General features: G+C 32.3%; 1 protein-coding gene across 1 annotated transcript in view; it reads left to right on the top strand.

The window, feature by feature from the left end:
• The window catches only part of Tk (Tachykinin), a 228,930-nt gene extending 219,272 nt beyond the window's left edge, over window positions 1-9,658 (top strand). The window contains exons 2-3 of the mRNA XM_089640170.1: window positions 4,379-5,655; window positions 8,079-9,658. Of these exons, the coding sequence (XP_089496296.1) occupies window positions 4,380-5,655; window positions 8,079-8,107 (1,305 nt within the window). The 5' untranslated portion in view covers window position 4,379 and the 3' untranslated portion in view covers window positions 8,108-9,658. The remainder of the gene's footprint in view (window positions 1-4,378; window positions 5,656-8,078) is intronic.
• Window positions 9,659-14,132: the final 4,474 nt, after the last annotated feature.

The following is a 14,132-nucleotide window of genomic DNA, read 5'->3' on the forward strand; positions in this document are numbered from 1 at the left end:
AATATATATATATATATATATATATATATTTTTTTTTTTTGTTTTTGTATTTGTTTATTATTTGTGTTTTTTACAATAAATATACAATGTTTACAAGTCATACTGTTTGATTTATACTAAACTTCTATTAAAAGCATTTGCTTGTGGATGGAAGAGGAGTGTACACTTGCGAAAAAATAATATAACTAGGTTACAAAGTAATAAAAATTACGTAATTAAAATCCATACAAATTATTGTTTTTGGAAGGAAGAAAAAATATATATTATGAAGGATAAATAGAGTATAGTAGGATAATTCGTGAGCTTTTCAAATGAAACTAGAGGAATCAGTTTTTTTGCTAACGATTTCCCTAAAATATTTTTTTATATGGTTCAATATTTGTTTTTTTATCATTAATGCTTCTAATTTCTTCTGATAATTTAGTAAAGAAATGTTTTCCTTGGTGGGTATAATGGTGCAGGGCAAAAGAAATGTGTAGTTTATGGCATGTAAATATATATTTAAGTCTGGTTCGACTTTCAGCTATGAATGAGTATTTATCTTTTTCATAAATAAGTGTTTGAAAGTAGGAACTTTGAATTCTTCGAATACGCGTTCAGTGGGGAAGTTTGGAGGTTTTTTTTAGTATTATTTTTATTATGAGTTTATGAATATGTTATGAAGAAGTCACGTGTTCTTAAAAATATATGTTTTCGAATTTCGTTAATTATATTTATTAGGACACGTGTTCAGATATATTCTGAATGACTAATATTTAAATAGGAATTGATCATGCAGTCAATCGTACTATTTTCTCCGTGTAGGCCTTATTCGTGAAAACATATTGAAATTGAAAGCTCTCTCTCAAGGGGAAGTAGTAAAAGCTCGGTATTACTGCAGTAAGCTGTAAATAAAGCAAAAACTAAAACAATGCACCACCGGAGTAGACTTGTAGGCATCTGAATGAAAAGAACATACGTTTCTCTTTACTCCAGTTCTTCAAATAATGGAAAACTATTTTGAAACATTCGTTTGTCAGACTTTGTAATAATGATAAAAGCTTCATCGATTGTGGAGTGCTTTTCGATTCACTTTTAAGAACGTATATGCTTTGCATGAATTTTTAAGAAATTGTATTTCAATAATAGCGTGCAATAAAGCACTACTCTAGAAGGTAAAGATCATTATTGGAAGAATTAAAAAATATATAATTAAAAAAAACTTCCTTTTGGATGAAAAATACGGAAATAGGGATGTGATGTGCATGTTGCAATAATGATAATAAAAATATTTTTTATTTATTTTTAATTATTACAAAATAATAAGTTATTATGTATTATTCCCAATGAGTTAACAAAACTCATTTCGGGAAAGACAGCATTATATTAAAGACAAGACAACATAGATACATTAAAATAAATAAGCGCAGAAGTTATTTCGGAGTTTCAAAGAAAGAATGTGTAAGTCATTAAAAAAACTGATGAGGAAATAGCTTTTAAGAGCTTTTGCCATGTGTTTTTGTTGCTGGAAGTTTTAGATTACTAGGTAATGCGTTATATTTATAATAATAATTAGTCTTCGATATTTTTTAATTAGTGACATAATTTTTTTAAACGTCAGTACCGCACAAGAGTTCTAACTGGTCCCCGCTAGTGGGAGCCAGTGATAAAATACGTGGAGAAAATTTCTATTGCTATTTTATTAAAAATATCTTCAAATTATTAGTTATTCCGATTATAAACGGGATTGCAGGCCTTACAAATTAATTTACAGGTTTCCTGATAAACTTTTAGTAAGTTACGAATATATTATCATGATGACGGAACTCGAGTTCTTTTTTTATCGTCATGATATATTCAATATTATCAAGACAAATCGATATAAAATTCATAAATTGATCTTTTATGAAAATCGTAAGGGCAAAAGTCGATTTCTCTTCATGTAGCCCCGAATTGGGGTATTTTAATTTAATTTTATTTGGTTTTACGCCCAGCCGGGCATTTACATGCATTTTAAAACAGAATATATCTAGTAAGCTATCAAAAATTATAAAACAAATCACTAACCTATACATTAGCAACGCTACTATAATTTGTAGGATTCAACAAAGTGCTGGTATAGATTACGCTTAGTTTTATAAATATATCAATAGTACCCCCATACTTGTTGCCCAGATCATGTATCCTATTGGTCAGTGAGTTAGTCTGATAGTTTGTTATGTATGTATTGCAGAATAATGTAATATTTTTCTTGTAGTCCTAGTTGGCACTTGGAATTTAATAGTGGGAACGATGGCAGGACTGTCAATTTTTAAAATTAAGTTGGGGTATGTTGTGCGGCTGAAGGGTATGGTGAGGGGAATGATACGGGGAAGAGTAGTGTTAGGAAATAGGAAAATCACGCCAGGATTGAATTTTTTTGGATGGTACTGTGCTTTACTTGTAAATTCCACCTGTGAATTATAGAACCATACCACCTTAAAGTGGAAAATTGCAAATTTATTTCGTTGGATCCTAAATTGTATACTAATTTCGATAGTTGCTATTGCCTTAAAATTATTCCTTCTCGGTGAACAGAAATTAGATACTGTCTATACGTACTCTTTTACCATTGATATAATAAATTACCAATATATAATATTCATCTCTTTTTTCACTTTCCCAAAAAATAACCATCGTATACTTCTTAATAACGTTCTTATTTATGTTATCGTTATCATAATATTATACCAGTCTTCATATTATTTTCATTATCATAATATCGTATCAGTATTCATTTTATTTTCATTTTAACATAATTTATTTCTCGTTCTTGTTAAAACTATCTGTTATTTAAAAAGTATATATCGTTACATCAGGTGTATTTAGATATCCATAGAGACATTAACACTACAAATGTTTATAAAAAAGGAATCATTTACGATACTCCATTCATGAAAATCATGCTTACCCATCTAAGGCTGCGTATAAATAGGAGAAATTTACCCCGAGCCGAGCCACGAGTTGTGGAAAAGGAACAAAGCACAAACACACGGGGTATCGCTGTAAATTTCTTCTGTTTATACGCAGCAAAATAAGTTCTTCATGCTTTTAAAAATGTGAAGAAAACGTTATCAAAATTATATGTTCTAAACCAAACATTAAGTAGGTAATTCTTGTAGGTTTGGTTAAACAACTCGTAAATCGGAAAGACATATACACGGTGTCCGGAAACTCGTAGTACAAGCGGGAAACTGGAGAATCTACACCACATGGGGAACCCAAAAAAACATAAAGTTTTTTGATTTGAGCATTTTCAAAAAAAAAAAAAACCAAAAAAAAATATTTTTCGGCTATTTTAGGGTTAAAGTTTTTTCTGGTGTTTAGGGTTGAATAACAGATGTTTTAACCCTGCAGAGCAGAAATATTTTATGATTACACTGGGTTAAATGAAGGGTGATTTCAAAATAATGCTTCAAATCCGAGTTTCTTCATTTGTTTTACTTTTAAATAGTTTTAATTAGATGGGTACTTTGATCTTCAGTAATAATTTATAAGAATTTGATTAAAAAAAAAAAAAAAAAAAATCAACTTCAAACTCGATTTACTCGATGACGAAAGCTCAAATAAAAAAAAATATACTACAAAATCGACTCCAAATGTGATGTAGATTCACCAGTTTCCCGCTTGTACTACGAGTTTCCGGACACCCTGTATATTAACACAAACTTTGGCAACTGAAAGACATAAATATTTTGGCGAAATCTTTAAAAAATTTGAGTGATCATACAGAGAAAATTATTATGACATTGATATAGGTACGACGAAAATTATTATAATAAGCCATCTCCGAGGAAAATGCGAAATAAAAATAATCGTGTAATGATATTAACATAGCGTTACATCTACGTCATACCGAATTAGGGTGTTGGATGTCTTGAGTTTTGTCTGTCATTAGATTAGCGAAAACTTGTTTGTTATGTGGTACTAATTACCATTATATGTAAGTGACAATCTTGGATAAAATTACATGAAAACATTTATATGGGATAGACCAGATGAGCCAACCGCTGGCAACCAATTTTAGTCAATTATGAAATTAGCATGAAATATAGTGCTTTTTATGTGACTTAAAAAACACATTTCTTAAACACGAAAAAAGCTTCACCGTTAGATGTTGTATTGTCTAGTAAGAAAGTTAATTTATTTCATTTAGCAATTACACATTAATTTCAATTTCCTTATTGAGTAATTTTTTTACATTTTATTTATAGTACATTATCTTGCATTCCACTCACTGTATTTTAGAGTCTTTCTTCCTGTTTATTATCACACGCTGTTTTTTAATAAATTTTGAGGTTTTATACTACAGTGAATTTTCATTTATAAAATTATAATGTGAATTTTCTTCTTGTTTCAGAATGAGTAAATCAACGATATGGGTGGCTATTGGAGTCGCACTGCTAACTTTAGGATGTCGCGGAGAGATGGCGCATAAGAGGCTCCCCCTCGGATTCCAGGGGATGAGAGGCAAGAAGAGCGTCGACTTCACTGTCCAAGATGAAGATATATTCCCATTAAACGAACTTGAAAAGGTTTCATACCAGCCCTTACCTAGCTTAGATGAGTTATCAAGGTACGCGGCAATACAAGACCCCTGGAATCTAGCCAGGATACATAACAACTTCTATGGACAAGGGAATCAACTCCCATCGTACAAAAGGGCTCCCATGGGATTCATGGGAATGCGTGGTAAGAAAGAAAACGATCTCAACCTTGGATCGCTTTCCCCCTCTCAACCATTTGAAGACTATCTAAATGCAGGATTCCCTGAAAAGAGAGTTGGACTTAAAGGCTTCCAAGGAATGAGAGGCAAGAAACAATTTGAATATCTCCGAAACAAGTTCTTCAACAAACGTAGATCCATGGGTTTCCAAGGCATGAGGGGTAAGAAAAGCAACATTGGTGAAGACCCTCTGAATTTATACGAAGACCTGATTGACACTTCATCAAACGACTTCAAGAATTATCTCATGGACAACGAAGCACCCATGCAAAATTATTCTCCAGACAGAGAATACTTTGATGATGATGTGATGGACAAGAGAGTTGGAGGGCTTAAAGGATTTCAAGGCATGAGGGGTAAGAGAGAATTTGAATACATGAACAGTGTTGAAGAGAAACGTGCCCCTTCTGGTTTTCAGGGTATGCGAGGAAAAAAAGATGAAATCGGAGAAGGAAATGCCAAGACCGAAGACCCCAAAGATTTTGAAGCTAAACCAACAAGTATAAGTACAGAAAACGCTCTAGGAATGCAAGAAGTAGCAACCAACGGAATTCTACCACCAACGGACTCAAACGAGCAGACATCTCTGCTCGACAACTTTGGAATAACTGATCAAGAAGGACCAAATATGCTTGGAGCCATCAGCGTGAAGGAAAGGCGTTCTCCGAGTTTCGGATTTTACGGAGTACGTGGAAAGAAGGTGCCATCCGCTAACACTTTCTACGGAATGAGGGGGAAAAAAGGACCCTATGGATTCCCGTTCAGGGGAAAGTTCGTCGGAGTCCGAGGAAAGAAATCTGAAATTCAGCACTTGGCGGACAGGCTTTCTTGGACAGGAGATGACACTTACCAGAAACGGAGGGGACCTAGTGGCTTTGTTGGAATGAGGGGAAAGAAATCTATCACACCAGGTAAAAACAACATTTTTTATTGGTATTGGTTTTTTGATTTTCTCTAGAAAGTACTGTTAACATTTGTGAAGAGAATCACATTGTATGAAGCATGTACGAGTACAAACAAAAATAAAATACTTGTGTACATGTGTGTTGTTGACGTTTGTCGTCGTGACAAGAAGATTATTCACCTTGATATTTTTAGACTAATCATACAAATAAAAAATCACCTGTGTTTGTCACATGAGGGTAATACTCACATAATATATGTGGTGGAATAGGTCAGTACCACATTATGAGAGTTTGGCGCTCGTGTGAGACTAGCATTAGACAATTTTGTTTACTGGAACAAAGACTACAAACATTTTATGCATAAAACTACAATTATCTACGTGCAAAGATTACCAAAAATATATTTACATGAAAAGGGATATAACAATATAAACAGTGTGCGGGTTCCGATTCCAATTAACGGTAATGTTTTTGTTTCATCCGATAAATGTTTTCTTTCCGTTTATCCACCCTCCTTTGATGAAAGGATTTCACGAATCCCTGACGCTTGATCTCTGACAGTTAATCCCCCGACAATTCATCCCCCGGGCAGTTGATTCCTCAAATAATTGATCTGCCAATATTTCTTCAAGTAAATGCTATGCATATGCTTAAAATAATATTTAAGTAGGGTGGGAGCAAATTTATTAATATATTACTCTCATAAGAAAATACATAAATATAATTCCAGGTATTTAAGATTGTTTTCATATTTTCAAATCGTTAAGTAAAATAAAGATTTGATACAAATATACATATTTTCAACCTTACTTAAAACTGAACAAAAATATTAAAATAAAAAAATTACAATTTTATCATAAAATAATATAAAAACAATTTCAACTCGAGTGATTTTTGGCATATTATGCCAAGTTTGCAAAAACATTTGAGTGATCGTTTGCTATAATGGGCCAAATTTATAGAACCTAAACATACGGTTAGAAATGTTAAATATAGGTGGATGCATTGGCTTTAAGCCGCACTAAGCAGTTTCCATATTAATATTTTGAGGAATGCTATTAATTAAAAAAATAAGGTAAATGTATGACACCAATCGCTCGAGTGAATTGTGAATATGAAAAAATTCTTGATTAATAAACATACCCGATTATTAAACACCACACGATTGGTTTCGAAGAAATCTATATTACCGATCGCAGATGTTGCTATTCTCGAGGTATGGGGTGGTAGTTGGAAGGATCAGAGCGGTTCCTTTTCTTAGGGATTGGATGGACAATCTCCTTTCTAAAAGATCTGGCACCTTTCCACTATTGTGTGGAAGATTGAATCGTTTTGAAAATCCTGGAGTTAAATATTGAAGAGTTGAGTTTTCCGCGAAAATAATGCTTGGGAATCCGGTTAAAAACGGGATTGCAGGTCGTTTCCTGACAAACTTGTATTAAATTCCTAATATATCAGAATAAGCGTTCATGCAACTGCATTTGCCTTGATACATATGTGATACATTGACGATGTTAAAAAATATCAGGATTTACACCGTAAATATACAGGGTGTATCGGCAAGTACCCGACAAACTTTAACCAGCTATTCCTCAGCACATTTGGAGCAAAAAATGTTATGGGCGCTTTGCTGTCCGGTAACATTTTTTTTCCATTAAAAACAAAAAATAAATAAAAAATCCACACTCCGTTACTGTCATTTGCCTTGTTTCTTACGTTCAACAGTTGTTATTAGCAAGTGCGTCAAAAAGTGTCCTCGCTCTTTCGTACACACTAAATAATAATAGTTAAAAATGAGACGAATGGTGCTGTGCCATTTCGTTGTGATTGTAAAAGCGCGCCAACGTAGGTACGTATGTACATTATTCAACGAAACTCGAACAAAATATTGCCAGACGGGTTTTAAAACTTTGACAAAGGATAAAACATTGGTGACATGTGGTGAAAATATTAATAATATTTTTTTTATTAAAAAAAAATTACCGGAAAGCAAAGTGCCCATAACATTTTTTACTCCAAATGTGCTAAGGAATAGCTGGTTAAAGTTTGTCGGGTACGTGCCGATACACCCTGTATATTAATCCGTATTTGGCTAAAAATTTATCAGGAAACCTATAAATTCATTCATTAAGGGATTGAAATCCCGTTTTTCACCGAATTCCCAATTATTTTAAGAGATCCATAATAGATTAGCAATATTCTTTTTTTTCCGTGTAACTGTTTTTTTAATTAATGTTTATTTTGATCCTGCGACCAGAAAGAACTGCTACTTGACTTTTGGGTAATTCTTTGGTAGTGGTTAAAATTATGTTTCAATTTTTTGCCCGTTATCGGTATTCCGAAAGATTGATCCACATAACAAACCATGTTAGTAAAAATGATTCAAAATTTGATAAAATATGAGCTAATATATATTTTTGTTCTTTCAGAAGACGAATTGGAAGCGGCCGACGATTAAACCACAGTATAATTTAATGCCAAACCGAAAACTCTAGTCGAAACATTATTTGTTGAACAGAGATTCCTATTTCTGCTTTTACAATATCTCTAATAAATATATAAAATTAAGAAAACTCATAGGCCATTTTACTGTAACTTTAATAGTTTTGTGTGATTTATGAACTTATTATTACATGGAATCGAAATTAGTTTAACTTTAATTTTACGATTATTTTAAAACATTGTTTGATTAATAAAATTAAATTTTTAGTCGATGTAATCAAAAAATACACTTTTAAAAAAATGGATTCAAGTTGTTTAAATTTCTGGAAACACAAAAAAATAACAACACTTTTTATATTTTCACTATTGCCTAACTGTTTTCACATAACATCTCGATGTTATTGAGTTCTATAGTTTAATTTCCTACAAATTAAGTTTTAATATGGAAAAGAAAATAATTATGTATGTGCTGGCATAAATTGTTTTAGATTGATTATTTTTGTAAAAGATTGACAAAAAAGAAACGCTTATTATTTTAATTTTAAAAACAACAGGTAGCGCAAACTTTTCTAGTCATTTTCACCAACCTAAGCTGAGCGAACGCTCAGAAAATATCAAAATAATTCCCATTGCGAAGGATTACTCAATTCTATTTCAACAATATTTCTTGACTAATAACTTGCTAATTGATACCAAAAAATGTCAAATGAAAACGTTTATGTATATTTAAGTATAATATTAAATTAAATTTTGACTTTTAATCTATAATATACCTGTATTGAATTTCATATTAAATTTTCAAATGCATAAACCTAAAAATTGACTTATAATTATTACATACAGCTATGTTTGTTTAAGGCCCAGTTGTTTCGCTCAAATTTAAATGTGACAATGTCATCATATTTATTATTATTTTTTTTTTGACCGTTTAAAAGTTCCCGTTAAATGCCAATTCTAAGTCCGCTACAGCTTTTGGACGAATTATGACCAGCAGAAGAGACCAACTGTCATGTTGTTAAACTAGTCAGCTAGTTACAATTTTATACAAAGCTGAAACGCGCCTAGAATCGACTTTTGACCTTTCAATAGTAAATAGCCATTTGTCAGTGTTGTTTTGAATTTCTGCGAAACAGCTTGCCTAAGTGAGTAAATTTTATATTGAACCTTATCTCTTTGAATAAATTAAAAAAATATATAACATTCTTAGAAATTTCGTTAATGAACTGTATTCAATAATAGCTCCAAATTATTTTCACGTATTTAGTTGATCAATATTATTTTTGTTAAAAATTATTGTTCACCGAAAAATTATATAACTAAAACATATTATAGATTAACGTAGATCGTAGGTTCAGATCTATTACAATTATTATCATAAAATTGTACGTCTGTATTTATTTGAAGAAAATGTCAAATTATGTACAAACATTTTGAAGTGGCTGGCAAAATGTTTGGTTTTAGAATGTCATCAATCCTAGAACAGATCATATTGTTAAAAATATTATAATCTATTGTACCATATCATGTAAACTTACTTTTGTTAAATTGTAATATAATGTTTATTATAACTATTGGAATTAAATTAATATATGAGGCAATACCCCAGAGGATAAATTGTGACTTGTTTTATTCAATCAAATAATAATTAAATACCTGATATCTTTCGTGGATGTGCCATGTTTACTTGATGTAAATGAAAAAATAATATCAATCAATGTTGTTATCATCACAAGGAATATGAGGAGAAAGAAAAGGAAGGTTTTACTTGGCGACGATGTTGGTTTCTTTCGAAGTCTTGTTAGATTCTTGAAAATTCCGTGGGTCACCTATCAATATAATATTTTCACAACACGACTCTGTTTACTACACATGATAATATTGAACTTAGGAATGAAATTGAATCTATTTAAATGGCCTTTTCACGATATTAATGATACGAGTAGCGAAATAACATAAACTCTCAACTACGACAAGAAATCGAATCATTAAACAAATGAGACATGTGCGTTCGTAACAAATGAATAACACTGGCGTCAGGTTTTCTTTCTTAAGTTCTTGTTTCTTCCAACTTTTAGGAAAAGAGAGGAGCACGGGAAACGACAATTTAAATAAGGCATTGGGATATTGAATAATCACAATATTTTTTCAATATTAAACAGGCTGTATTGTCTGATGGCCCAAATTTAAAAATACGTTGCGGTGGGTGTGTTCCTGGGACTCCTTATTTATCTTAAGTAAGTATTTGCTCACCCTGAGATCTGGATTCTTTGATAAATTAGCATACGGAGTACCTATTGGATCAGTTACTCTCCTTACTCTTTCAAATTTGTTTATTATAGTAGGTGGTTAATACATATTAACCCGGAAATTGAACAGAACTGATATGCCATAAATATCCTTTCCCTTGTCGGTATTTCATCCATAACTGCTCATTACCAATATTTAAAGCTTGATCACTTCGTCAACACTTCTAATCAACTTACAATCAACTTCCAATTTCATATCGATATCCCTAGCACAGTTGCGCTGACGATAGCCGAACGGATATTGATAGGATATAAATAATAAATCGTTATACGATGGCAACACTGCTGGATCTGTTTATGGATCGATATTTCTAAACGTCAAACCGAAATGTAAAAATTATGTTAATTATACATTGTCAATTCATTATTAATTAATAATGAATTGACAATGTTGAATTAAAATACTAATTTTAATATACATTGGTAGTCCTCATGTACCTTTTGACACTATAAAGGGAGTTAATTAGTTAATGAGGTCTTTATTCATTAATGGTGGTACTTCAACAACTTTCGTTTCTCCAAGCTGAAACAGAATCAACTGTCTTTGAAGTCCATGAATCGCTTATACGATTTCTTTTAATTCTAAAACTAACCTCCGTTCACTAAGCCAGTTATTTTGCATAAGGAACAACATTATTTAAAAAATTGTGTATATTGACAGCTTATCTAATACCTGGAAGGCTTCGCTGAAAGCGGCGACTTTTATCTACCGACTGTCGGGATCTCACACGGAGAAAACTTACTGATATAAAATATTGCTAATGTATTTAAAGTCTGATCAAATTGATCAAAGTATTTCTGTTCAACACAAATTGGTAAATATTCGATCATTGATGGGAAGGCCCGTAAAAATTGTTAAGTCCTTTAGCTTGTTTTGCTTGCAGTGCGTTGCGCGGACATCGGGTATCGTATCATCCAAGTATCGTGTGGACAGAACCATTGGTCATGCTGTTATGCTCGATTGCCGATCAAATGGGAAGGAAATTGAAACGTGAAAACATTGAAAATAGGAAAATATAATAAAACACTCAAAAGAATTCATAATCCTAGAGGATGCTAATGTAATTATTTTAGGAAAAAAAAGCTTTTTGCGATTAATGATTTTAAAAATATTTTTTTGCGCCCCTATATCTTTAATTTTTACTAAAAAGAATACCGGACAAGATACCCAACTGTCTGGAACCAGTGAGACTATAACGCCCCCAATTTAGGTACGTTGTGAGGCTGAAGGTAGTGGGGAGGAGAAGGAGATTGGGTAGAGAAAGATGGAGGAGTATCTGGCTATTCACCAAACGATGCTAAAGCCATTTCAAGCAAAGCTTGCATAATTCTGATTGGTGGTCTTACACCAATGCGATATTTATTATTTTTAATGATTATATTATGAAATAACACAAATTCATCAAATAAAATTTACTTGCGCACGCCGCGCTTTGATCTTCGGATTACTAGTCGAAAGCCTTACCGCTCTACTATGGAGGTCGTCAAAACTATGTTTATATTTCAGAGACTAACGTTTTCAGTCCTAAATTAGTGCACCCCTCGACCGCGAAGTCCGTCATGCGTATGCATTATGAAAATGAATAAATAATTTTGTCCGTATACAAACTCAAATCTTCCAAAAAAATCAATATAACGCAACACGGCATAATACCCCAAAAATATAACACTATAAAAATAAAGGTTACTTTCTAAAATTATTTATGCACCTACGTATGTGAGGATGTCAAAATCACCATTATTAATTATAAATCAAATAATTATTTAAGGGGTTACAAACATTATTATGATCAGAGAAGTAATTTTAGGCATGTGTGGGTAATTGTTTTGTAACGAGTAGGGATGTTTGAGTATCCGGATTTAAGTAATGAATATTCATATTATATTAATATTAATCGTTCTATAAGGTAATTACTTTAAGGAACTACTCCCACGATAAACCATTGTGGAAGTATGATGTATGCAAGAGAGGATAATTTTTTTGATTAATGAAACTTAACCTTTAATAATTTTGATTGAGAAAAGTTAAAATAACAATATACAGTTATGTGTAAACAATATAACCTTACTCGCGAGAAAGGCGACTTATATATTTGTATATAGTATTTATTTGAAAGATTTAAAAAAATCCTCTAGGCACTCTTCAACCTTACTGAAAGAGACGATATAATATCTCGCTATTAGTTATTAGGTATAGATCCTAAAACTTCTATAAGACCTCGCTGGAAGAGGCAACACATCCCGCTACCAGTTTCAAATCTTGAAACTGGTAGCGACTGGCTTGCTGGTTTAAGGCCGTGTACTCGCTATTATAGGCCGTCTATTGTACATCATTCAGCAATCAGAGGAAGAGCGAGCCACTGATTAGTAAACTGTGAGCATGTCCAATAAGAGATCAACGATGACCTCCGTTTGTAGATAAGGATGCCGTATTCAGTGTGAGTGAAAAGGCGGTTTCGTCTTGTTACATCTTGTAATATTTGTAATAGATAGATGAAATATATTTTCCAGTGAAGAGAAAGTTTTAATTTAAAATGTAGTAAGTAAATCACACAATTATCTAAAAAAAAACTTTGTGAACATCCTATACATTGCTTTTAATTTTGGTGCAATGTATAGGGTTGTGGGGCTACTTTAACTCATCCCACATATGATAACACTAAAACAATTACTCCGCCGCCTGAAGCCCCGGAGGAGCTAGGCGCGGACGGAAAGACGGCTCTCCGTCATTCTAGTTTCAACTTTCGACCAGACCACCACTCTCCACTACCACCGTCTCTGCGTTCGCATAACTTGTAAATTAATTTTCGCAAATAAATTCAACAAAGATCGCAGACCTTTATCTTTCAATCATCCGAATTCCTTGAACACAGATTTACGATACCGGCAGCCATCGTAAATTACACTCCACACATCGCTATTATACTGGCGACCCCACGCTGCCATAGGGTGTTCAAACAAAAGAACACTCGTAGACACTAGTGCGAGGGTTTGCATTCTAAACACCAGCACGGTTGGTCAGAATCCTATTTTTTCCAATTTTTAAGCAGGTTTTTAATATTGCAAACCCATATATCAATACATTGATAGCACACGATAAGATGGAGATGTTGATTTTCAACTGAATTCAACGGATTTCATTTACCTAGAAATTAAATATGTCTTATCATGTAATGAAATATTCTAAATAATAGCCCAGTTTTGTATCTAACGGTTTTTTGTAGACATATTTGATACAAATATAAATATCAACAAATAATAAATTAATAATAATTAAAAAAGATTTTTTTCAATTGAGCCTTAAAATGAGTTGTTTGACTCCCATATGTATTTTTTTAAACTGATGACTTTATTTGTCTAACAATGTAATAAATAACTTAAAATTGTACACGACTACCAATGAGTTACAATTACACAAACAAAATGAGTAACAATAGCACGAGTAACAAATAACTTAAAGTAACGCGAATGGGGTATTTTCAAAATATATTGAATACCTTTAAGAATGTGGGGAAGATTTAAAGTTTATTTTTCTGATTATGATTACAGTACTAAAAATATGTAATCTTAATTTTTTCGTTCATAATTATTGTTTTCGAAAATTTTCGCACATTTCGAAACGGTTCCAACTGGCTACAACGTTATGATGACGTAGCTAACTGCATTTGTAAGAGCCGTTGTTGAAATCCGCTGTCACCAATGTCGCCCGGCGTATTCAAGATTAAAACGAAAAAC

This window comes from Hesperophylax consimilis, chromosome 15, assembly GCF_061612785.1.
Source record: "Hesperophylax consimilis isolate HC1 chromosome 15, BYU_Hcon_1.0, whole genome shotgun sequence".
NCBI classification, from domain to species: Eukaryota; Metazoa; Arthropoda; class Insecta; order Trichoptera; family Limnephilidae; genus Hesperophylax; species Hesperophylax consimilis.